The sequence below is a fragment of the Camelus ferus genome, chromosome 6 (assembly GCF_009834535.1).
Source record: "Camelus ferus isolate YT-003-E chromosome 6, BCGSAC_Cfer_1.0, whole genome shotgun sequence".
Lineage (NCBI taxonomy): Eukaryota > Metazoa > Chordata > Mammalia > Artiodactyla > Camelidae > Camelus > Camelus ferus.
The window spans coordinates 3362609-3385198 of NC_045701.1; the positions used below are offsets into that span (position 1 = coordinate 3362609).

The 22590-nt window shown below is 50.4% G+C and overlaps 1 protein-coding gene and 1 long non-coding RNA gene across 7 annotated transcripts in view; one reads left to right on the top strand and one right to left on the bottom strand.

Moving 5' to 3' along the window:
- Positions 1-1158: 1158 nt before the first annotated feature.
- LOC116664057 lies at positions 1159-9587 on the bottom strand. Of its 2 annotated transcripts, none has more exons than XR_004320360.1 (3): positions 9522-9587; positions 1576-1755; positions 1159-1318 (listed from the first exon to the last, which is right to left on the bottom strand). It is a non-coding gene; the product is annotated as an uncharacterized LOC116664057 (long non-coding RNA). The 2 variants fall into 2 exon arrangements; XR_004320359.1 differs by lacking the exon at positions 9522-9587 and adding an exon at positions 9200-9435.
- The window catches only part of IGDCC4 (immunoglobulin superfamily DCC subclass member 4), a 36170-nt gene continuing 22646 nt past the window's right edge, over positions 9067-22590 (top strand). For all 5 annotated transcript variants that reach the window (XM_032480927.1, XM_032480929.1, XM_032480930.1 and 2 more), the window contains exons 1-3: positions 9067-9222; positions 18153-18503; positions 19207-19348. In XM_032480927.1, coding sequence (XP_032336818.1) covers positions 9153-9222; positions 18153-18503; positions 19207-19348 — 563 coding nt within the window. In that variant the 5' untranslated portion in view covers positions 9067-9152. The remainder of the gene's footprint in view (positions 9223-18152; positions 18504-19206; positions 19349-22590) is intronic.

Below are 22590 nucleotides of genomic sequence, written 5' to 3' on the forward strand. Positions count from 1 at the left end.
GCTCCCTCCTGTCTCTGTGGATTTGCCGGTCCTGAGTGTTTCCTATAAATGCAATCATACAGTTTGTGATTTTTCTTATTGAAGTAGAGTCAGTTTACAATGTTGTGTCAATTTCTGTGTACAGCACAACGCTTCAGTTATATATGACACCCTGACCCCTCCTACGTCAAGTATTTTGTAACACTCCTCTCACTTTCTGAAGTCAAATGCAGAAATAACATAACCTCTCTACACATATAATTTAAATATATATGTGTGTGTACCTATGCAGCTATAGTTCCGATAGTGAGGAGAGTTAAAGATGAATACTTTTTAATAATACACAATTTAATGGGTGAGTGCATGGCTTCAACTACACTAGGTCATCAGATGCTTGCTTAGATTTTTCTTCCATTTAGATTTAAGAAAAGACAGATGACGTTCAACTTGATTCAATCTTCATATTTAGTATTATCAAATGAGAGCAAATAGGCTTCTTTGCTTATAATTTGAATTACCGTGGTGACAGCAATCCCAGTGAATTTACTGACAATCCAGAAACTCGGAGCCACTTTACCAGGAGCTTGATTTTCCAACATGTGGGAGAATTCTTGGCAATGGTCTGAATGACACTAAAAACAAGTTTCGATAGAATCGCATCGTCACTATATTCCTGCAAAATTAAGTGTACCTTAAAGCCATACAGAAATAACTTGTGTGTGAGGTAGAACAGAGTCAGGTCCCAGTTCAGAAGATCACAGGTAGGTCCTTCCCACGAAGGGTGGGCAGGCACAGAGCAGCCCTTCCTGCAGGACGCCTGGCGGCTCAGGGTACCCCCACCATGTGCCCGAGAACCCTAACCTTTGTGTGGACCACAAACGCACAACTCCACATGCTCACGGGAGAACCCAGCTGCGACCAGAGGTTCCCAAACTGGGACGTGCGCCACCTTCCATCCAGGGAGCAGGAGAGTGCATGGTTTGGAAGGAGTCATTTTGCAGGTGGTCCTGTAACCGGCCTGCCTGGAGCCCTTGTGTGCAGAGACACTCATATGCAAAGGGACCCCTGGTGTAGCCCCTCTTCCTAGGACATTAAATCCTTAAGGCCCTATAAACATAATGCTTCTTAGCTTGGCTACCACAACAAATGCAACACACTGGGCTGCTTTAACAGCAGACATTTATTTCTCACAGTCCTGGAGGCTAGAAGTTCCACTTCAAGGTATCAGCAGGGCTGGTTCCTCCTGAGGCCTCTCTCTTTCGTGTGCAGACAGCCCTCTTCCCCCTGTGACCTGGGCTGGTGGTCTCTCTGCGTGCTTCTGTGTCCTAATCTCCTCTTCCTATTAGGACAACAGTCATGTCGGATTATAGCCCGCCTTAGTGACTTCATTTTACCTTAATCACCTCTTGAAAGACCCCAGCTCCTAAACACATTCACATTCTGAGGTCCTGGGGGTCAGGACTCAACGTGTGAATTCTGGGGACACAGTTCAGCCCGCAGCAGGCTGTGTGCCCGTAACACAAGGCTGCTGGCTTTTCCCAGCCCAGAGACATTTGTGTTAAGGGTGAGGACTCGACATGGAGCAGGTGGCCTCACCTGGTGGCTGGAGCCAGGATGACGCCTCGTCCATCCTTCAAGGACACGAGAATCACCGTCCCTGTGTGGGGAGCCCGTGAGGGCAAGGCATCCATAGTGCTGGTGAGGGCGGTGATCACAAAACTGTCTCACGTTTTTAACATTAGCAGTTCTTTTCAGCTTTTCTCAACACGAAAGATCCTGGGAAAATCAGAACAGGATGGGTTGTCAACCAGCACACTTTCCGGGACTGGGGTTGTGCCCCAGAGCAGATGCTCTGTGATTTCCGCCCGTTGGACGTGCTTTCCCGGAGTGGCCAGAGCTGCCTTTGCTTACTCCAGCTGTGCCTGGTCCTCATCGAGCCTTAGAAAATGTTTATAACTTCCTCTTATTATAGTATCTGTCTGTATATTTTTCTATTAATACAGTGTACTCTACCTGCTGATCTGATCTGCCATGCCCCACTCTCAGTAAATACCTTTATATTGCATTGACGTTTGACTATGACAGTCATTGAGAGCATTTTTAATTTTTAATGTCTTCTTAGTTACTTATTCTAAAGCTGAAAGCCAAACTTTAATACATGCTTAGTGCCCCCAAACGCCCCCTAACACACTTGCATGTACATTTCCAGAAAATGTAAAGTAATTTGTAGTGACAGAAAGCAGATCCGAGTTTGTCTGGCTGGGGGAGGGTGGGAGGGAAGTTCTGGGGATGAGGGTATTGATGAAATAAAAATTCATTTTTTAAAACAAGACAAGAAAAATTTAAACATAAACTTTTCCTCTGTCCTCTGGCCTCCTCCCTCCCCACTAGCGTGCACTGTGCGTCGGCATTACGTGTTAGCCAGACCTCCCCAATGGCAGAAACAACTGCTCAACCATAAAGATCAGTTTTTTCTCCTTCTGGTGCCAGCCTTGTAACTCCTTAGAAGATAACACTCCTTTCTCAGTCCTGTAAGGGGTCACGATGACCCACCACTCACCTTACATGTGCAGATTCCTTTGGTCGACTTTATGTACAATGCCAGTATATCATTCCCCTTAAAGACATTGATGGACGCAGAACTGACTAAGTCAGATGAACTGGGGAGACCCTGGGCCACACCTAATGGAAGTTCTTAGCTTGAAGACTTGTTTATGACAGTGTTAGTGTTACTAGCCATATTACTTGTATTCTGCATATTTTGCATTACCAGATGTGTGACTGGGCCCTCCCTAAAAGTCATGATGACTAGGTGACCTGAAACAATTGACAAAAGATACAGTTCTGTAAGATCAGTGATTTTAACTCGAGATGTGGGAAGAAGCAACATGAGGGAACCATTTCCTGGATCATAACATACTAGTAAGACAAACTGTTCAGAGCCTTTTGGCTACTGCTAAGCAGGTCTAGTTTCCTAACAGCACATCGAGTGGCCTCGCAACAAAATCCTCACCTGACTTGGGAATGAGCATTACTGGCACCTTGGGACAAACTGGTCACGAAATGCCTCCCAAACCTTGGTAAAAATTAAGACCAAAAGGGAGGGGATTGTAACATAAAGATTGTTGCCCACCATCCAGTTCTATAAGAGTCAAATCATTCCTTCAGACTATACTACAAAGCTACAGTAATCTAAACAGCATGAAACTGGCACAAAAACAAACATATGGATCAATGGAGCAGGATAGGAAGTCCAGAAATAAACCCACACACTTATGATCAATTAATCTACGACAAAGGAGGCAAGAATACACAATGGAGAAAGGACAGTCTCTTCAATTAAGTGGTGTTGGGAAAATTAGACAGCTACAAGTAAAAGAATGAAATTAGAACATTAGAACAATTAGAACATTCTCTAACACCATACACAAAAATAAACTCGAAATGGATTAAAGATCTAAATGTAAGACTGGATATTATAAAACTAGAGGAAAATATAGGCAGAACACTCTTTGACATAAATCACAGCACCAGGATCCCAAGGTTCTGCTGGGAGTCCGGGGGTCTGATTAGGATTCTGGGGGGTCTGATGGGATTCTGGGGGCCTGAGCAGGAATGCCACTCAGCACAGGTGGATGTTAGGTTTTGCTTCCCAGGAATGACTGAGACATACTGTGTGCCAGGCTCTGCTTATTCTGCGCTGGGACAGAACACTGTAAGGTGTCCATTCTGTCATCCCTCAGCGGGGCTGCCAGCTCCACAGTCAGCTGACCCCTCAGCCTTGGAGAGGCTAGACCCTGAGGAGGAGGCCTGAACTCACGCTGGCCTGTTCCATAGGGTGGGAGAGGCTGTGACTTTGCACAGGTTCCCACAAAGCTCAGAAAGCTCCCCCTGCCCCCTGCAGCCCAAAGCAGTTTCTAAGTGTTCGCTCTGGAACAGACCCTCCTGTGACTTGACACTTTGCTTACTGCCCAAGGGCTGCTGCCTCCTGGTCTGGAGACTGAACATGTTTGCTGGAGGAAATTCTATTTGTTGGAGGAAGGCCATGCTGTTCCTGGGGTGATGGGCATGTTCGGGGCAGAGCTGAGTGTGGGGAGAAAGAAAAGAGATTCCTCTTTCTAATAGTGAACCTAACCCAGTAAAAACACCAGCAGCTGTTCTGGTTGTCTAGCACTAGATTACAAACCACCTCAAACTCAGCGGTGGACAACCACCACCACCATTTGTTATCATTACGATTTCTCACAGTGCTGGGGGTTAACTGGTCTCGGGGTCTCATCGGTGGTTGTGGTCAGACAGGGGCTGGGGCTGGACATAGGAGGGGCTCCCTCACACATCTGGCTTCTGGGCTGGAACAGCTGGGGCTCCTCCAGCATCTCTGTCTCCGTGTGGTCTCCCCACGTGGTCTCTCCAGCGTGGCAGCTTCAAGTGGCCAGATTTCTTTCATGGTGGCTCAGGGCTCCAAAGAGAAAGCCAAGTCTTCTTTTATGACACACTTCAGAAGCCATGCGGTATCACCTCCACCACGTTCTATCTTTTAGAAATCAGTCACTAAGATCAGTCTATATTCAGAGGGAGGGGAAGTAGACCCTACCTGAAGGGAGGAGTGTCAAAGACCTTGTACAGCCTACTGGATATGTGGCTTCCGCATATGCAGATTCAACCAACCACAGATGAAAATTTCAAAATAAAAAATTCCAGAGGGTGTGAAAAGGCAAAACTTGAATTTGCACCCACTGACAACTGTTTACATAGCATTTACATTGCATTAGGTATTCTACGTAACCTAGAAATGATTTAAAGTATATGGGAGGTTGTATGTAGGTTATATGCAAATATTACGCCATTTTATATTAGAGATTTGAACATCTGGGGACTTTGGTATCCATGAAGGGTCCTGGAACCAATCCCCCATAGATACCAAGGGATAACGGGCGACTGTATTTTAAAATCATTACAGTGGGGGATTTTGCTATCCTAGAATCGTGTGCACACCACAGACGCCCACCGCTGGTCCTACAGAGCAAGTGGTCATAAATTCCTGATTTAGTGTCAGCGGGCCTAAGGAGACTTAGGGATTACTCAGGCAAGTGCTTCCCAACATCTTGGTGATGCTCAAACCCCTTTCATAGCAACCTGCTATCCTGAGAACTCCCTTAGTGATTTAAAACTCACTAGTTTGGCATGGCGTATGTTAAAGGAGTAACTTTTAAAAAAACATTCATTGGGATCTTATTATATGCTGTACACTGTGCTAGATACCAGGAAAACAAGAGTGAACAAGATACACATGGTTCCTGCCACAAGGAGCTTACGACTGGCAGCAGAGCCAGACAATTTAATGAAGTATATTATAATAAAGTGTGTTAGATACTGTGATAGAAGTACCAGCTCACAGAGTAATTCCTCTGGTTCTGATCTCTCTGCCCAGATCAAAACAGCATTTCCAGGGTTTCACTTGGATGCCAGGCCACGTAGGCACCATACATTCAACACGTTAAAAAAGCAGATTATCTCCCCTCTGTCCAGGTCTTTCCTCTGTTCTCTTTGTTTGATAGCATCCTATCCACCTGGTCAACTAATAGAAACTGCAGTCTTCTAGCCGCTTCCCAGTCTCTAGACCCCTTTGTTGACTTCTCCCCAGTATGTTAGCTCTATCTCAGACTGTCTCTAGGAAGTTATTTTAAGAAAAAAAAAATTATAATATTATATTGTTAATTGAAGACAATTTTAACATTTAATTAAACTGATGATTTAAAAAGCACTCTTCCCTTTTTAAGAAGTGACAGGTGCTGATTTTAAATTGATTGCAAAAAAAAGCATGATTCGTCAACAAATGAGACTATATACCACATTTGGAGACCAAATGTACATTGAAATTTAACCATGTGTTTAGGATCAAAAATTCCTTTCACTTTATGATTGCCTTTTGTGCTAAAGTGAAAAAAGAAAAACCTAAAAATGTTGAGTTGTATTTCTAAAATACGAAATAAAAAATGTTAGAATCCATTGGGAAGTACATCTCCACAAATAACATACTGTAGGCCAAGCTGGTCTGCCTTTCTGGTAAACAAAAAGCCAATTTAGATTGGATTATCATTAGATTTTATTTTTTTAAACATTGGCTTTTGACCTATTAGTCACTGATGACTTTGACTAGAAGACTTTACCATTCTTTTCTGATGATGATCAACTTGAAGCAAATTTGCAAAATTATCATTTTAATCATGACTCAGCATCAGGTTTTTGTAATTTAGCCATCAATGCTCCTCATACTTCCTGTCATATAGCTCATGATCCAATGTGCCTATAAATTAAACAATCTATAAATAAGATTGAAAACAATTTAAGCTGTTCAATGTTAAAAACCATGAAAGTGGCTAACGATGTTTACCTGAGCGTGTCCCCCAAGCCGACCATCCATAGACACCTCACACACACCTGGAGATGTCCCATGGTTCCATTTGAAAGGGGAGCATAATAGAATACTTTATTCACTGATTTAAAAAGAAAGAAATTAAGACCCGTGCCACATCCACTTTTAATGGTGTGAACTCTTTGGAACTCCTGGTTAGAAATGTGCATTGTATCCCAGCCCTCTTATTTTTCTCATTAATGCAGCTGAGGTTCAGGGAGGGGAAGGAAGCTGCCCAAAGTCACAGAGCAAGCCCGTGCTCCCTACCCAGAGTCTGTGTCCTGAGATATGAATACAGAGGAATTAATTGGATTTTTGTGTGTGGCCCTCCTTAAATTGTCAAAACTCAGGTCAAACATCTACCACAATCAGTAATTCTGTGAAATCTTTTTCCTCAAAACCCTCCACCACAGACAGTCCTTCCTTCTCTTGCTCCCATTGTCCCTGCCATACCACCTAGGACACAGTTGTCCCTGTGGGCAGTAACTTGTATTTTTTTTCCTGGCTCCCTGGCAGATACTGGTCTAGGTGCTTAGAATTCAGCAGTGAACCTAGCACACACAAAAAATCCCTGTCCTCATGAAGCCCACATTCTGGCTGGCAGGACAGTCTATAAATAAAATAAGTAAAATGTTGAGTGTGTTAGAAAGACGAGGGATAGGGAGAGTGTGTGCTCGGGGGCGGGGGGGGGAGTTGTGAGGACATGAAGTGTGGGGGACAGAGTTCTGGAACTGCACTAGGTGGGCAAAGTTCTAGAAGCTGGAGGGAGGGGACTGGCTGTGATCAGGTTACAGCAAGGAGGCTGGTGTGGCTGGAGAAGCAGTGAGCAAAAGGGATGGTGTAGGAGCTGAGGTCAGAGAGGTAAAACAGGCCCCCAGAGCAGACAGGCTTTCTTGTCATAATAAGGACTTTGGCTTTTGCTCTGAGATAGGAGGCACTGGTGAGTTTGGAGCAGAGAAGTGACATAATCTCGTTCCCATTTTAAAAGGTTCACTCTTGATGCTACATTGAGAAAAGACTGAAGGGAGACAAGGACAGAAACAAGTGAGGGGGCTAATGCGACAACCTCAGTGAGAGGTGACGGTGCTTGGATCAAGGTAGTAGCAGGAAAGTGGAGAGCGAAGGATGTGAAAGTGAAGGGTCAAGGATGACACCAGTGTTTGTGACCTGAGCAACAGGAAGGATGGAGCTGCTAGCAACTGAGACGGGAGACTGTGGGAGAAGCAGGTTTAATAGAGAAGATCAGAGCTCGGTATTGGACATGTTAAATTTGAGATGCCTGTTAGCCAATGGAAATGTTGAGTAGGTTGGTGGATACACAAGTCAGGAGTTCAGGAGAGATGTTCTAGGCTGGAGATATAAATTGTGGGCATCTTCAGTATAAAGATATAATTTAAAGCCCCAATGACCAGATGAGATCACTAAGAGAAAAAACGAGTGATGGGCTCAAGTCAAATGCTGCTGATGGAACTGGCAAGGAATGAATAAATCCCATATCCCATTAGACCTGCAGAGTGCACGTCATTATTAAGGGTTAGCTAGCAACAGATGGGTAAGGTACCTATTAGGTACAGAGACAAAATAGCTGTAAGTCTTGGGAACACTAGAGACACAGAATGAAGAACCATGGCATCCTGGTCATTGGATCTGTACTCCTCTCCCTGCCTTAGCCTGACTATTGACTCTCTGGCTTTAGAAAAAGAAATGAGTGTGGGATACTTTGACAGTCTGGCTAGGACAGAGAAAACACAGTTGAAGAATGAGTGGGAAATGACCTTCTGGAGTCAGAAAACCAGAGTTCTCCACCTGCTGCTCCATAGCCTCATGTCCTTAAGCAAGTCACTTCACCTCCTGCAGCCTCAGTTTCCCTGCATATAAAATTGGAGCGATCAAACCTTCCTTGTCTCTCCCAAGGGTGCAGAGAGGTCTGAGTGTGGCAGTGGTAGAGTACATGCCCTGCCTGGGCTGGTTATCCAAGTGCAAAAAAAGGTCAAGAGAAGCCATCAGCTTGCAGTGGCAATGGAAATGGGGATGAGGAGGGAACTGTCATGCCCTCAGTCTGTCCAGGGTCTGTTGGTGCAGCATGTGGACGAGCTAAGGAGGATTCAGGCCAGGACCTGGTCTGGAATGGACTGGCTCAAATAGCAAGACGAGGTTATCAAGACAGAGACTGAGACTTTGAATCTGCCTCCCAGCAGCCTGGAACCGAGATGGAGGAGACCCTGAGGCAGCAGCACAGAAAAGAAACAGAGACACTGAGGCAGAAAGAGACCCGGAGACCCAGAGTCAGGCAGACGAAGAGACAGACCCAAAAACAAGTTGTCCAAATGGGGGGCCCAAAGCGACCCGGTGAGAGCGAGGCGCAGAGGCGCAGACCCAGGCAGAGCTGAGCCTCCACGCGCGCAGGTCAGGGGGAGCGGGCCGGGGTCCACGGCGGGGCCTGACCGGCCGCACTCGCCAGGCGCCCCCGCCCGGGCTGCTCGCCCAAGATGGCGATGGAGGGGCGGGCGAGGCGGCGGCGGCGGCGGCGGCGGCGGCCCTGGCCCCCGCGCCGGCCCCCGCTCGGGCCCGGGCCCCCGAGGCCGCGCCCCCGCCCGCGGCGCCGCGCCTCCCCGGGCTACTGACGCCCGGCGCGCCCTCCCCCGGCGGCGGCGGCGGCGGCGGCGGCGGCGGCGGCAGCGCCGGCGGCGGCGGCGGGCGAGGCGCGGGGAGGAGGCGGAGGCGGCGGCGGCGGCGGCGGCGGCCCGGGCCCGGCCCCATGGCGCTGGGGGACGCTGGCCGCGGCGGCGAGCTCATCGCACTGACCTTCTGCCTGCTGGCCGCGCGCGGTAAGGGCGGGCGCCGCGGCAGCGGCGGGAGCGGCTGCGGGGTGTCAGTGCGTCCGCGCCCCGGGCTGCGCCGGGCTGCGAGGCCAGCGCGTCTCGGGTCCCCGAGCAAGTGCCAGGGCCATGGGGCGCGGGCTGAGCGGTCTAGCGCCTGCGATGCCTACGCTCAGGCGTTTGCGAGACGCGGCCAGGGGGGCGATTGCGGCGCGTACTTGTCCGCAGGGGGTGTGTGTCCTTGGTTTTCAGAGTCTGAAATGAGTGTGTGTGCGCGCGCGTGTTCAGAGGGTGGGGAGGGGTCGTACGTGTCCGCAGTGCGTGCCCGGTCCCGGCGTGGCATCGCGGTCCGTGGCTGCGGTGCTGGTGGCTCGCGCCGGGCGGTCTCTGTCTTGCCCGCGCGTGCCTCCGGGTTAGGAGTGTGTGTGAAAAAGGAGGGGTTGGGGGGGGTGCGTCTGCACCACCATTTGTGTGTCGGGAGAGTGTGTAATTGTGTCTATAGAGCTGAACTAATATTTGGCCTTGGCTTTTGGGGGGTGTCCTTGCACATGGTAGGGGTACTGAGCAGATTCCGGATTGACTAGGGGTAGTCGTGATAAAATAGTCAACTTTGTCCAGTGGGTGTGGTCCCTGAGGCTGATTGGGCCCTGGGGTGGGGGGTGCGGGTGGCCAGGGGAGTGTGGCTCCCCCATACCCGAGGCCTGGAGTGGGCTCGGGGAGGAGGCAGAAAACCAGTTGCTTTCGTGAACGTGTCCAACACTCGCTCTCAGGATGGGACGCGTGTCACTCACTCCTGCCTCACCCCTACTGGGGCATATCAGGGAAGTGTTGACCAGGTCTGCAAGGCCTCCTCCAGCCCCCTAACTCTCTGCGGGGTGGAGAGGGGGGTGGGTAAGAGTCAGAGTTGTCCTCGCTGGAGAAAGGGGTGGGGTTGGGGTGACGGCGAACCGAGTGCCTATGCCTAGGGCTCCTTCCACCCCAGCTCTCTCGCTTTCTGTACTGAGTGCGTTTGGGGGCGGCCCATGGGGAAGGTGGGTGGTATGGCTGGGGAGGGGGATGGGCTGCCCGCTTTGTTCGCCTAGTTCTTGCCTTCCCTGCGGAGAGGGGGAGCTGAGGATGTGTCCGGGGCTAGTCGGGGAGGGACTTGGAGGTGGGGGTGGGGAGGGGGATTTCTCTCCAGCTGCTGCGGCTTTCCAGAGACTCAGCCAGGCCACGTGGGAGGGAGGCGAGGACGGCGGAGGGGGAAAGGAGCCTCCGCCAGGCCGGCCCCAGGCCCATCACTAGGAAACCCAAGCAGCGGGTGGGAAAGTGTCAGGAAGCACTCGGACCTCTTCTCTCCCTACAAAGACACGCCCCTTTCCAGACCTAACTGCGGACCCGGCTGGAGGCCGCCTGGGGGCAGGGTCCTGGCAGCTAGGCTAGGGAAGTAGGGGGCCTGGGGTTGTCAGGTGGAGGGGGCGGGGAAGTGCCAGAGGGGCGTCTGTCCTCCAGGAGGCCAGGGGATTAAGGAGTAGTTGTGCCCACCCTCCTCTGCTCTTCTAAGAGCTCCGGGATCACGTTCGGGTCATCCAGCAAAGCGGAATCGTGGCTGGGAACTAAACTCGCTGGAGCATTATGGAATACCGGTGGTGGGGCCTCCTGCAAGGGGCTCAGTTTGCCTCGGCGATCTGGCCTCTCCCTGCTCCCCAGTGTACAAGGCAGGGGCAGGGCTCGAGCTGGGGCTCCCGTGGCAGCAGTGTGCATGGCTGAAGCAAGTATGATGGCCCTCAGCCCCAAACCCTTTGAGTGTGCAAAGGTCATCAGTCCTGGGGGAAACTATAGAGTTTTGACTAAGCCACCCTGATCTGGATGGAGGTCATTTATTCATTCATTCAACAAATATTTACTGAGTACCCCTTTTGGCTAGCATGTGACTGGTGCCTGGAATACAGTAAACAAGGAGAAGACTGACATGTAGTCCAGAAAGGTCAGGAAAGTGTTCCTCCAGGAAGTGATGAATAATAGAGCTCAATGCAGAGGGTCAGTTAGCCCTGCAGGAGAGTGATGATGGGGAGAGTTTTCTGCAGAGAACAGCATGTGCAGACACTCAGAGGTGACTTGGTGCAGACCGCTGAATGAAGCTAACTCTGGCTGGAGTTTAAGGCACGAGGCATATGGGTGGGGCAGGTTGGGGAGGAATGGGACAGGGGCCACGGGATGTCAAGAGAGAAGGCTTCAGATGGGGGCTGGACCCAACTCACGAAGGGCCTTGTAAGCCGCACCAAGACTTCTGGCCTGAGAGCGCCCACGAGCCCTTAGAGAATGTTAAGATCAGCTTTGTATCTGCTCACTCCAGCCAGTCTGGAAAATGATCGAGCAGGCTGGAGGCGGAAGCTGCAGCTTCTTGGGAGGCTGTGATAGTAATGAAGAAGAGGGGATGGTGGCACCTGAAGTAGTGGCAGTTGGGATGACCAGAGTAGCTGGATTCTAGAGATATTTAGGAAGTAGAATCAGTAGGACTTGAGAATAGACTGAGTTTATAGGGATTGAGGGAGAGAGAAGTCAAAAACAATAGGCACTGCAGCAGCCTCAACATGGCAAAATGAAGGACTGGTGTCAGAGTCAAGACAGTGACTGCCTGTCTCTCCTGAACACTGTTCGTAGATCAGGGCTTGGGAATTGGGGAGATGTTGTATGGAAATGGAGCTCGACCTGGGGTTGTGTGGGATGCCAAGTGCTTTGTTTTTACCACAGGCAAGAAGTGGGGCTCTCCCTTCCACCCAGTCAGAATTTCGGGGGGTGGTGATGCCTGAGGTCAGTAACACGGGGGCTCTAAGAACAGAAGAGCCACTTTCTCGTCACCAGGAAACTCCCCGCCCCCAGCCCATCAATCAGGATCAGAGGCCAACCTCAGTCAATCGCGTGTTGGGATGGCCCTCTCTGACCTCATCTTAGAGGTTAGGAACCAGGTCAAACATCTGGATAAGATTTTTCTTAATAGTGAATCTTCTCTGGAAGTTATCTAAACCTTCATAGATCCTGGATGTATTTTCATTGTCCAATTATATATATTATGTGTAAATTAGCATTTTCTTTCTTTTTTCCTAAAGATATATTGTTTCCAGTTGAGCAGTCTCACAATTAGCTTCACTGAATGTCAGCACTGAAGGGAACTTAGAAATAATTTAATGTACCCATTTTACAGATGAGAAAACCGAGTGACTTCCCAAAGTTACATGGATGGGGATTCAACTGGGGCTGGAACCAGTCTCCTGGCTCTTGGAGCAGCCACACTTTCCCAGGATTTGGTACACATAAGCCCAAGCTCAGTCTCTGCACCCATCCCCCTCACATGAGAAATTATCAACAACTTTGGGCTTGGCCTGCCTCAGTTGGTTTGTCTGGGCCTGGGCTCTGGAATCCACTCTCCTCCACCCATCTCCACCCGCTGCCTCCTGTTCTGCCTCCACTGTTTCTGAGGTGCAGCAACCAGACTTGACACAGAATTCCAGATGCAGAACAGATGTCATTGCCAAGCAGGCCTGGGGGCTCCTAGCTCTGTGGGTTGGTGGAAAGGAGGAGGAAGAATGGCTCTGATGGGGTAGGGCCCCAGTCCCACTGGCCGGGGTTGGGGGTGGCGGTGATGACAGTTGGAGGGAGAGAAGAAAACCAGAGAGAGAATGTTCTGGGCCTGACATGCAGAGAAGTGGAATCCTTGTCCCTGGGGCTGGCTGGCTGCCACCAACTACTGCCTCACCGCTGAGGCCAAGGCATCCTCTGGATTTGAGGGGATGTGGGGTTGCTGGGGTCCGGGAAGCAGAGGCTCAGTAAGCCCTCTCTCAAGTGCAGGCCTGAGCACACAAGCTGGTGCAGAGCCAAGACTTCCAGATGGTTCCATAAAGGGCTCAATTACCTTGTCACATAGTTTGGAGGATGGAACTCTGGCAAGTGAGTGGAGCATAAAGGAGAAAAAGGTGGTCACAGGAGGCAGGTATTTTTAATCATACTACCCACACGGCAGGAGAAGAGGTGATGTAGAGTGCTCCCCAGTCCCGGGAATGTTTGAGTACAGAATTTCTTTCATTGTGAGTTTGCTGTTCTGTCTCGATGCTTTTTAAGGATTTTGTTAGGTGTCTAATAGGTGCCACATCGTATGCTAGGTTTCCATGTGTATTATTCATGTCATGCCTAGCCTTGAAGGGAGTCCTATAATTTTTACGGATAAGGAAATTGACGCTCGGAAAAGCATAAGGAGCTATGTGTCTTCTCTTTTTGAGTGCGTCTTCACATGTCCACTCATCTGTTCAAGGAATGCTTATTGAGCACCTGCTGTGTACCAGGCACTGTTTTAGGTAATGCTGACTAGAACAATAACCTCCAGCTTGTTGCCCCGCTGGGGAGAAAGGCAAACCAAAAATCTAGAGCGCTAACTGCAGTGACCCAGGTGCCCAGGTCCCATGGGGCAGAAAAGGGAGAGGCATCTTAATCAGACCCCGGGATGGCAGAGCCATTGAGGGGCGAGAGGGCAGCACGAGCAGGGCACATGGAACAACAGTGTACTTTCAGAGAACGGGAAGTGGTGTGGCCTGGTGGGGACACAGGGTCCCGGAGAACAGGAGGGAGGCAGGCTGAGTGTGGCTTTCCTGTCAAGTCCGCTGAGGCTGAGCCTGTCTCCTCAGGATCACAGATGAAGGCAATTCTCCCTTCCCTGTGTCCCAGGCAACCGTCCCAAGCTCTCCTTCCAGCTGTTGTGGGCGGGGCTTAGTGTGTGGTAAGGGAGGTGGCCAAGGTCGGGGGCAGGGAGGGAGGTTTCTGGAAGAAGCTGACGTGTCTCCTGGGAGAAGAGAGAGGTGATGGTGTCATGGAGGATTTGCCCTTGCTGACCGAAGACAAGTTATAAATCTGTTGGGCCCTGAAATTCAAAAGTGACAAGGCACTGATGTTTGCAGCAAGTTCTCGGCTTAATGAAGGAGGCCTCTTTGCTTCGTCCCCCACCCCTACCCCCTAGCCTCTTTCCAGAGAGTTCACTGAAGAATGGAATCCTGGCTAATGCCAGGCTCCCACTAATCCGAAGAAGCAGCATTGAGCTGGCCCCAGGGCTCAGCAGTGAATCTCATTTCTGTCTGGGTTCCAGTTGGCCTCGTAAAATCTAATTTATCCTGTAAGTGGGTAAAATAATCTGTCAGAGAAAGCAGATTTGAGAGATGGCTGTGGGGCTCCCAAGCAGAGAAGCTCTGTGTCTCTGGCAGAGTCCCACCGAGGAGACTGAGGAGAAGGGATTGTGGGAGAGGGAGGGCCCCTCAAGGCCGAAAGCTGGCCAGCAGCAGGTGTGCGGTGTGTCCGCCCCAGCCCGGACAGGGAGAACTGCGAGGTACTCATGGGGGTGCTTGGGGGTCAGCCACGGCAGAGAGCTGGGGGTGGCAGGAGAGGGGTGGCCACGAAACCACGGGGCAAACATGGCCCACTCCCCAGAGCATCACCTTTACGAGAAGATTTGGCGGTGAAGGGACCACGTTTTGATGAAAACAAACGTGGGTGTGTAATGGAGCAGAATGCAAAATGTGCCAAAGGTTTAAAAAATAAAAACATTTCAGGTAGTCAGCAAGCCTCCTGAGCATGCTCTCCTCTGCTGCTGGGAGAATTTTGGTTAAAATGAGGAATGTGGCAACTCTTAATTTTAAGGCTGGGGAAACCGAGGCTGAAAGGAGGAAATCGGACCTGAGGTCATACAACACGTGATGCGCCCAGGACTCTGACTCCAGGCCAGGGCTTGTCTGTCCCACCCAATCCTGCTGTCTGTGGAGGCGAAAGGAAGGATGGTGAGGGACTTCCACGTGGCTCCGTGATGTGAGACTCAGGGAAAAACTTTCCCCCAGGGGAGGTGGGGGCAGCTTCGTGGAAGGACGTGGCACCTGAGCTAAGCCCCTGGAAATACACGTCCCGGGCACAGAAGGTGCATTGGGCACTGAGGCAGAGAGAACCCTCTTACTGGGGAGCAACTGTCTCCTCAATGCTGGGTTCATCCCCAGGATGTCAAAGAAAGACCCCCCTGCCACCGCCCCGTTCTGGGCCTCAGTGTCCCCATCTATAAAATGAGGAATCTTAGGCTCCGTGTCCATTTCTGTCGACGTGGGTGGCTTGTACTCTCGGCACAGCCTTGTACTCTCAGAGGGGGACCCCGGTTTCTCCCCACTTCTCCATCCCTGTTGGTTTCCCATCCCTCCTTGCCTTGTTGGGTGCTGAGCTCCTCCGAGGTGGGGCAGCCAGACATCTGCTGATCCATGAATATTCAGGAAGGGAATCGGAGCCTCCTTTGGGCTCCCCAGCCAGCCGCGGCCCCTCTGGCCGCCGTCCTGCCCGAGCCCGAGCCCAGGCTGCTGACAGACCCGGCAGCTGCTTGGGCCCCAACTGTTCACATTGTTTGTTCTGCACGGCGGGGGATTTTCCAAGCCCCGGACGTGCTTTGGGGGGCAGGGAGGCTGCTGGAGGGCTCAGGGATTCGTGTCATGTGGGGCTTTTCTACCCCTGAAACTCAAACCGACTGCTCACTGGCTGGAATGGGGCAATTGGAAGCCTCTGGGCTGAGAGCCCGGGCTGGCCTTCCCCCTACCGTGTTTGCATCAGAATCGAGGGCCTCAAAGATAGGAGGGACTGGATGTTAAGAATAACGATTAGCATTTATGCATCCACTTCCAGTTTATGAAGTGCCTTTAAAGCAGGAGCTCCCATCTCTTGACTGATGCCCGTTAGGCTCTGGGCTGGAGCCCTAGCATACATCATCTTGTTTAATCCTCACAGGCTCCATACTATCACCTCCACTTTACAGATGTGGAAACTGAGGCCCAGAGAGGTTGAGTGGCTTGTCACATAGCTGGCAGGTGGAGCATCTTGCAAGACTGGAACCTAGATCTTCTGCCCCAAGGTCAAATGCTCTCTCCACCGCAGCAAGTGGCCCTCAGTGATGCAAATGCCGGTTTGGTTTCCCAAATTAGAATGGAAACCAGGTGAGGGAAGGGCTGCCTTCTCCTCACTGCACCCACCAGTGAGGCTGAGCCCAGTTGTGTAGTTGGAGGTGTAAGCAGAGCCTTTCTGACATATTAAGAAAGGCAGTGGGGGAGGGTATAGCTTCAGTGATAGAGCGCATGCTCAGCATACCTGAGGTCCTGGATTCAATCCCCAGTACCGCCATTTGAATAAATAAACAAACAATCCAAACTACCAACCTCCCCCCAAAAGAGAGAGAGACATCTGTCTGTCTGTCCTTCACACTGCAGTGTCAGAGCCCAGCCTCCTTATCTTATCCAGTCAGGATTTCTCTTTGCCTCTCTGTCTTGTACCCCTTAAGGGGTGGTGGGAAGAGGGCCTGGGGACAGACACAAGTTCTAAGTGTTGCCATATACGTTGTGTCCAGGTGTTGACGAGTGTGGTAGAGATTGGGGTGCACATGCTCAGGTGTGGAAGGTTGTCCTGTAGTTTTGTGTCTGGATGATCTGTATTTGTTCAGGAATGAGTGTGTCCGGTTCGCGGAATAACCCTAACATCATAGACTCTCAGACCTCACCTGCTACATTTGAATAAACTAGAGCCCAGAAGGGGAAGTGACTGGCCCAAGGCCACACAGCTAGATTGTGACAGTCAGGTCTAGACCTGAGCGTCGCCAGATTCCCTAACCCTTGGGGAGCTCTGTCACTCATGCCTGCCTTAAAATGAGTGTGGGCCATTGTCTTTACCTCTGTCCCTGGCTCACTCTCAGACACACAATTGCCTTTAAGCATGGTGTAAGAGGAGACCTTGGGCCACTGAGCTTTGGTGGGACAGGGAGGCAGCAGGTCAACCTTCTGGGAGATACAACTTGGGGAACCAACCATTTCTCTCTGAATAGCAGTCACCAGGCCTTGCTGAAATGTTGGTTAAAATAATAAACATTGACATCTGTGTGTTTTTGCCTCAACGCTGGGATGGCGTTCCCTTCCTCCGTTGTTCCCCTGCTCTTCCCTTCGTGGCCAGGGCGGTGTTGGAGCTGCAGGCTCTTCTGGGGCATCTGGAGAGGGTCAGGGGACTGGGTTCTGGCACTGGCTTGCTGCGTGGCTCTGGGGGAATCAGCTGCGGAAAGGAGTGCTTACCTCCTCCAGTCCCTGGGGCAGAAGTGGGCGGGTAACAGCGGGCGAGAGAGATCTGTAAGATTCCAGGAGAGGGGGTGACAGTACTGAGCCGGCCACCCCTCTGCTGCACTCCTTTCCCCGCACAGCAGCTCATTTAATGCTCACCCTGATGAAGGAACGACTGTGTCTTTTTAAACTGAGATACAATTCACATACTGCAAAAGTCACTGTTTAAAGTGTACAAATCAGTGGTTTTCAGTACATTCACAAGGTTGTGCAACCATCCCCACTCTCTAATTCTAGAATATTTTCATCACCCAAAAAAGAAACCTCGGTTCCCTTAGCCATCATCGCTCCTCATTCTTCCCTCTCCCCTGTTCCTGGCAACCATTAATCTACTTTCTGTCTCTATGGATTTGCCTATTCTGGACATTTCACAGAAATGAGATCATGCAATATGTGGCATTTCGTAACTGGCTTCTTTCATTTTGCATTAAAGTTTCAAGGTCTTTTCACGTTGTAGCAAGTATCAGTACTTCATTTCTTTTGATGGCAGAGTAATATGTTTACCCATTCTTCAGGTGACTGGGCATTTGGGTTGTGTCTACTTTTTGCTAAGAACTGTGATATTTTGTGGATGAGGAAGTTGAGCAGTGGGGGAGGATGGGCGCGCAGTGCAGCCATTGGCCCGAGATCAATTTGTAAGGGGTAGAGCCAGGATCCTGACACAGGTCTTTCCATGAGACATCTTTCTGTACAGTTTGCCCCAACTCCCTGGGGTGGGTGACTCGGGAGCTGGAGGCTGTGGGAGGTGGGAGGACACACACTGATGGCCCTGGTGCCCCCTCCTCTACACAGGGGAGCAGCCGTTGCCCCGGGAGACAGTCGTGTTGCTGAGCTGTGGAGCAGGGCCGCTGCAAGTGATCCTGGGCCCAGAGCAAGCTGCGGTGCTGGAGTGCAGTCTGGGGGTGGCTGCAGCCGGACTCCCCACCAGCGTCACGTGGAGCAAGGATGGGGGCGCCCTGCCTGAGCACAACCACCTCCGCTTGCTACCCAATGGCTCCCTGTGGTTGTCCCAGCTGCCAGCCCCCGAAGGTAGTGACGAGCCAGCCCCTGGAGCCCCGGAGGTCATTGAGGGCAGCTATTCCTGCCTGGCCCGAGGGCCCCTAGGAGTGGTGGCCAGCCAGGCGGCGGTGGTCAAACTTGCCAGTAAGTGCCGTATCTGGGATGAGCTGAGACCCACGAGATCTGGGGTGTGGGAGGTGGGGTCTGCTGCTAGTTACTTGCGCAAAGGCTTGTCTCTGAGCCACTCCCCCTTTCCCTGCCTCCCAGCCTACTCAGTGGGTCCCTTCCTGGTATGGTCTGCCTCACTGTTCAGTAGTCCCAATTCTTCCCTGCTCCTCTCTTCCTCCTCCTTTTCTCTCCCTGTGAGTTCGAGAGTCCAGACTTGTGCTCTCCTCCAGGAAGCCTGTCAGAGAGGCTGGTAAGAGTGTCAGGGGCACAAAGGTTCTCCCCACTCCCATAGCAGGTGGAGTATGTGGAGCCGAGCTGCCTTGTCCAGCCCACCCCTTGAGGGGCTCTGGGAAGGCACAGATCACCATGAAATCATTTGGAGGCTGGAAGAAATGTGTACCTTACTGGAGTCTGACCATATGGTGGCGTAAGGCAGGGGGACTTTGAAATTCATTCTGCCTGCAGCACCTGACCAGTCATCACCACTTCTCCTCCGACCGCCTCTTTCCAACTGTGTCTCCGTCGATCTGAATTTGCTCTGCTTGTGTTTCTATTACCCTGTGTTTCTCTGTCTGTGTGTCTGTGTTTGGGTGCGTGTTTCACCGTCTGTGCTCGCTATGGCCTCCCTTTCTCGTGTTTTTCTCCTGTCCCCACCCTTTCTCACTGTCCCCATCCCCAGCACTCGCGGGCTTCACTCTGCACCCGGAGTCTCAGACGGTGGAGGAGAACGGGACCGCTCGGTTTCAGTGCCACATTGAAGGGCTGCCAGCACCCGTCATTACTTGGGAGAAGGACCAGGTGACAGTGCCTGAGGAGCCTCGGTGAGTGTCCTGTTGGGGAGTCAGGTATAGGTCCCAGGGTGCAGGCAGAGAGGGCTGGGGTTCTTAGAGTCAGGGTGGCTCTATTTGCTCCATTGCCTTTTTTTTTTTTTTTAATTCCTGCAAAGACTTTATTAGAATCACATGGAGGGCTGCTGCTCAAAAGCTCTTTGCCTTTTAAGACCACCTGACTTAGGAGCCAACCACCCACTGATGCTCAGCTCATTTCTGGTCCCAAAGAGAAGTTAGACAAGAAGTTTTTGCTCCCTGGGAGGAACGCCACCCACCAAGCTACAGGGCTTGGGTGGAGAGTAGTGAGTGAATCCTTCAGCACCCGACCATTGTAGTCCAACCACTTGGTTTATTGAGAAAGAGACCGAAGGCCAGAGAGGGGCTGTGCTTTATCCAAGGCCACATGGTGAGCAATTGGCAGAATATTCGTTGTTCATTCAGGTCCCCAGAGGCTGCTGGGAGGGTTTCTCTTTGCAGGTTTCTCTGGAGTTTCTACCCTAGGTGGATAACTTCTCTTCCTTTCTCGGTTCTATCCAATAAAGTGCAGCATCTGATAAATGGGTTGTGGAGGTCCTTCCTGTTTCACGCTCCCCTCTCCCCAGAAAGGCAATGGGGCCATCCCTGAGAAGCACTTCTAGGGCTAAAGAGAAGCAGAGGCTAGACCCAGGACCTGATCCCTAGTGCCGCCCCCTGGGCAGGCCCAGATGTACATGCAGCTTGTCCAGAAAGCATAAGGCTCCTTTGCATCTGTGGTCTCAGAATTGGTCTCATGACTCGGTTGCCACCCCAGGAATTCATACATCTTTGGAAATGTGGCTCCAAAGGCCTCTCCCAGCCACCCTGCTGTCAGTCGTCCCCCTGCATCTCTCCAGCTGTATTACCAGCTCGCTCTCTCCTCTCCTGGTGGAGGTGGGTTTCCTTAGGCTCAGAAATGCTGGTTTCCAGATCTCCCTGCCCTGGAACTGACCTGTCTTCAGCGTACTGAGTTGTCCCAGCTCCTCTGACTTTTGCCCATGTCTGGGTAGGGGTGAAAGTGTAAGAGAAACTTGTAGATAGAAAAGCCCCAGGACATAGCTCTGCCACAGTTTTGAAGGAGGAAGAAGTAAGAGGTCAAGACATGTAACCCTGTTGACTTTGGTGATCAGGCAGCCCCACTGGCCCTCTGCAAGTCACTGCTTACTCAGCTTCATTCTCCCCATCTAGAAAATTAAAGGGGGAAAAAAAAATGAAAGGGTTGGACTAGATCATGGTTTCCAAAGTGTGTTCTTTGTAGAACGTTCATCCCAAAAGGTAACTCTTGAAAAAAAAGTATTCCATGGTCAAATAAGATCAGGAAACTGCCTATAAATCCCCGCATGCTTTTTTTAAATTGAAGTATAGTCAGTTACAATGTGTCAATTTCTGGTGTACTATACATCTGCCCTTTGGAATTAACAAGGCCCTGAGAAGCCCTGTACTGAACAAAAACCTGTTTAACTTGTTTAACCAAGCACTTCCTAGATTCGTTTGCCCAGAGCCTCTCTTGCAGGAACCCTGTTAACATCCCAGGAATGAGCATTCTAGGCAGGGGACCGTGGGAATGCTAACCCAGCCTTCCTAATGCTGACATTTTAAGTTCTGTGCTTTCCAAACGTGCGGCCTCTCAGCGCTGTTCTGTGGGTGCTTTCTGGCGGTTGCTGGGTGACACCTACTCTGCAGCCCCCGGAGAGGGTGGGAGAGAGCAGGAAACTCTCCCTGTGTTAAAAGCCACAAGAGGCTCCACTTAATGAGAGCAGTGTTTTCTCACTTAATCCTTCCCATCATCCTTCAAGATAAGCATTCCTCATTTTCCATATTTTCTCTAATTGCTTTTAGTTTATATTCCTAGTAGAAGCAGTTTTCAAATTCATATAAACACACAATAAAAGAAACAAAAATGCCTCGTCGTCCTATCACCCATAGAAAGCCTCTGTTAGTTCTGATGTCTGTCCCTTGGACTTTTCCCCTGTGTGTTTATAAATATTCTCTTTAAAAATCGGGATTATATTGTAAATACTGGGGTTTTTTTTTCAATCACTTTTTTAAAAAAGACAGAAATGGAGTTATGTTGCAGCTTTTACTTTTTTTTCACTTCACACATAAGGAACATCCTTCCAGGTCTCTACTTATGACTGTGGTGATCTGGATTGTTAATGAGGGAATTGAGGATCAGAGACAGAAGTCACTTGCCCCAGGTCACACAGCTAGTGCAAGAGTGTCGGACGCCGGAGCCCCGGTGTGGATGACACAGGAGCCTCGTGATTTGGTTGGGGTGGGGGAGCTGCAGGGTCTGAAGAATTTCCTGCTGCAGGTGGGCTTAGAGATCAGGTGGTCCAGCCGTGGCTCAGAGCAGAGAACTTCCCCAGAGCTTCTCAGCAAACAGCAGAGTTCCTTCACCTCCCAACATCTAATTCAGGCATCATCCCAAGACTCCACAGGCCTCTTCCAGGAGGCTGGAGCTGCCAGTTCCTGGGCTCTGGGAGTGTTTGCCCCCAAGTCCTCTGAAAAGTGATCCTCATCTATAAATAAGCTGGGCTCACATGTCCCGGCACATTGTGTGGGGGAAATAAAGAAATATCTAAAACAGCAGCTTGATTATGCCCAAGGTATGTATTTTTACACATGCCCAGATATAGTTCACGTACAAATATGCTATTCATAAACTCAGCCCAGTGGTTTGAAGGAGACCATTTGCCTCGGTGGAGGCTGTGCACATGTGCAGTTAATAAACACACTCTGTCAGGGTCTAGGGGCATATTTTGAGAATTTATGGTAAAGGCTAGACCCTGAGGCAATTCCCTGATACTTACACTAATTTCTAATGATAGGGGATAATTTTTCTTCCGCAGGAACCGGTAATCAGTGAGGGCAGTGTTTCCCAAATCCCAGGCATTCACAAACCCCTTTCGTAATTTTGGCCACCCCTGAGCCATTTATACCATCACTTACTTAATACATTTCTTTAAATCAGCTCTCTCTTTTGGAACTTTAACACATACTGAAGAGGAATATTATCTCACTGCAATAAAATGAAAAACCAGCAACACTGACCATAAATAGAAGCTCGCCATAACAAAGAAATGTATAGCTGCAGGAATAAAAATGTGTGTCTGGATCCACTTGAAATCATTTTGTTGTCACCATTCACTCACGCTTTAAAACCACAGCACTAATGGATTTAATTACTCTAGGCTCCCTAGTCCAGTCTTCTGCCC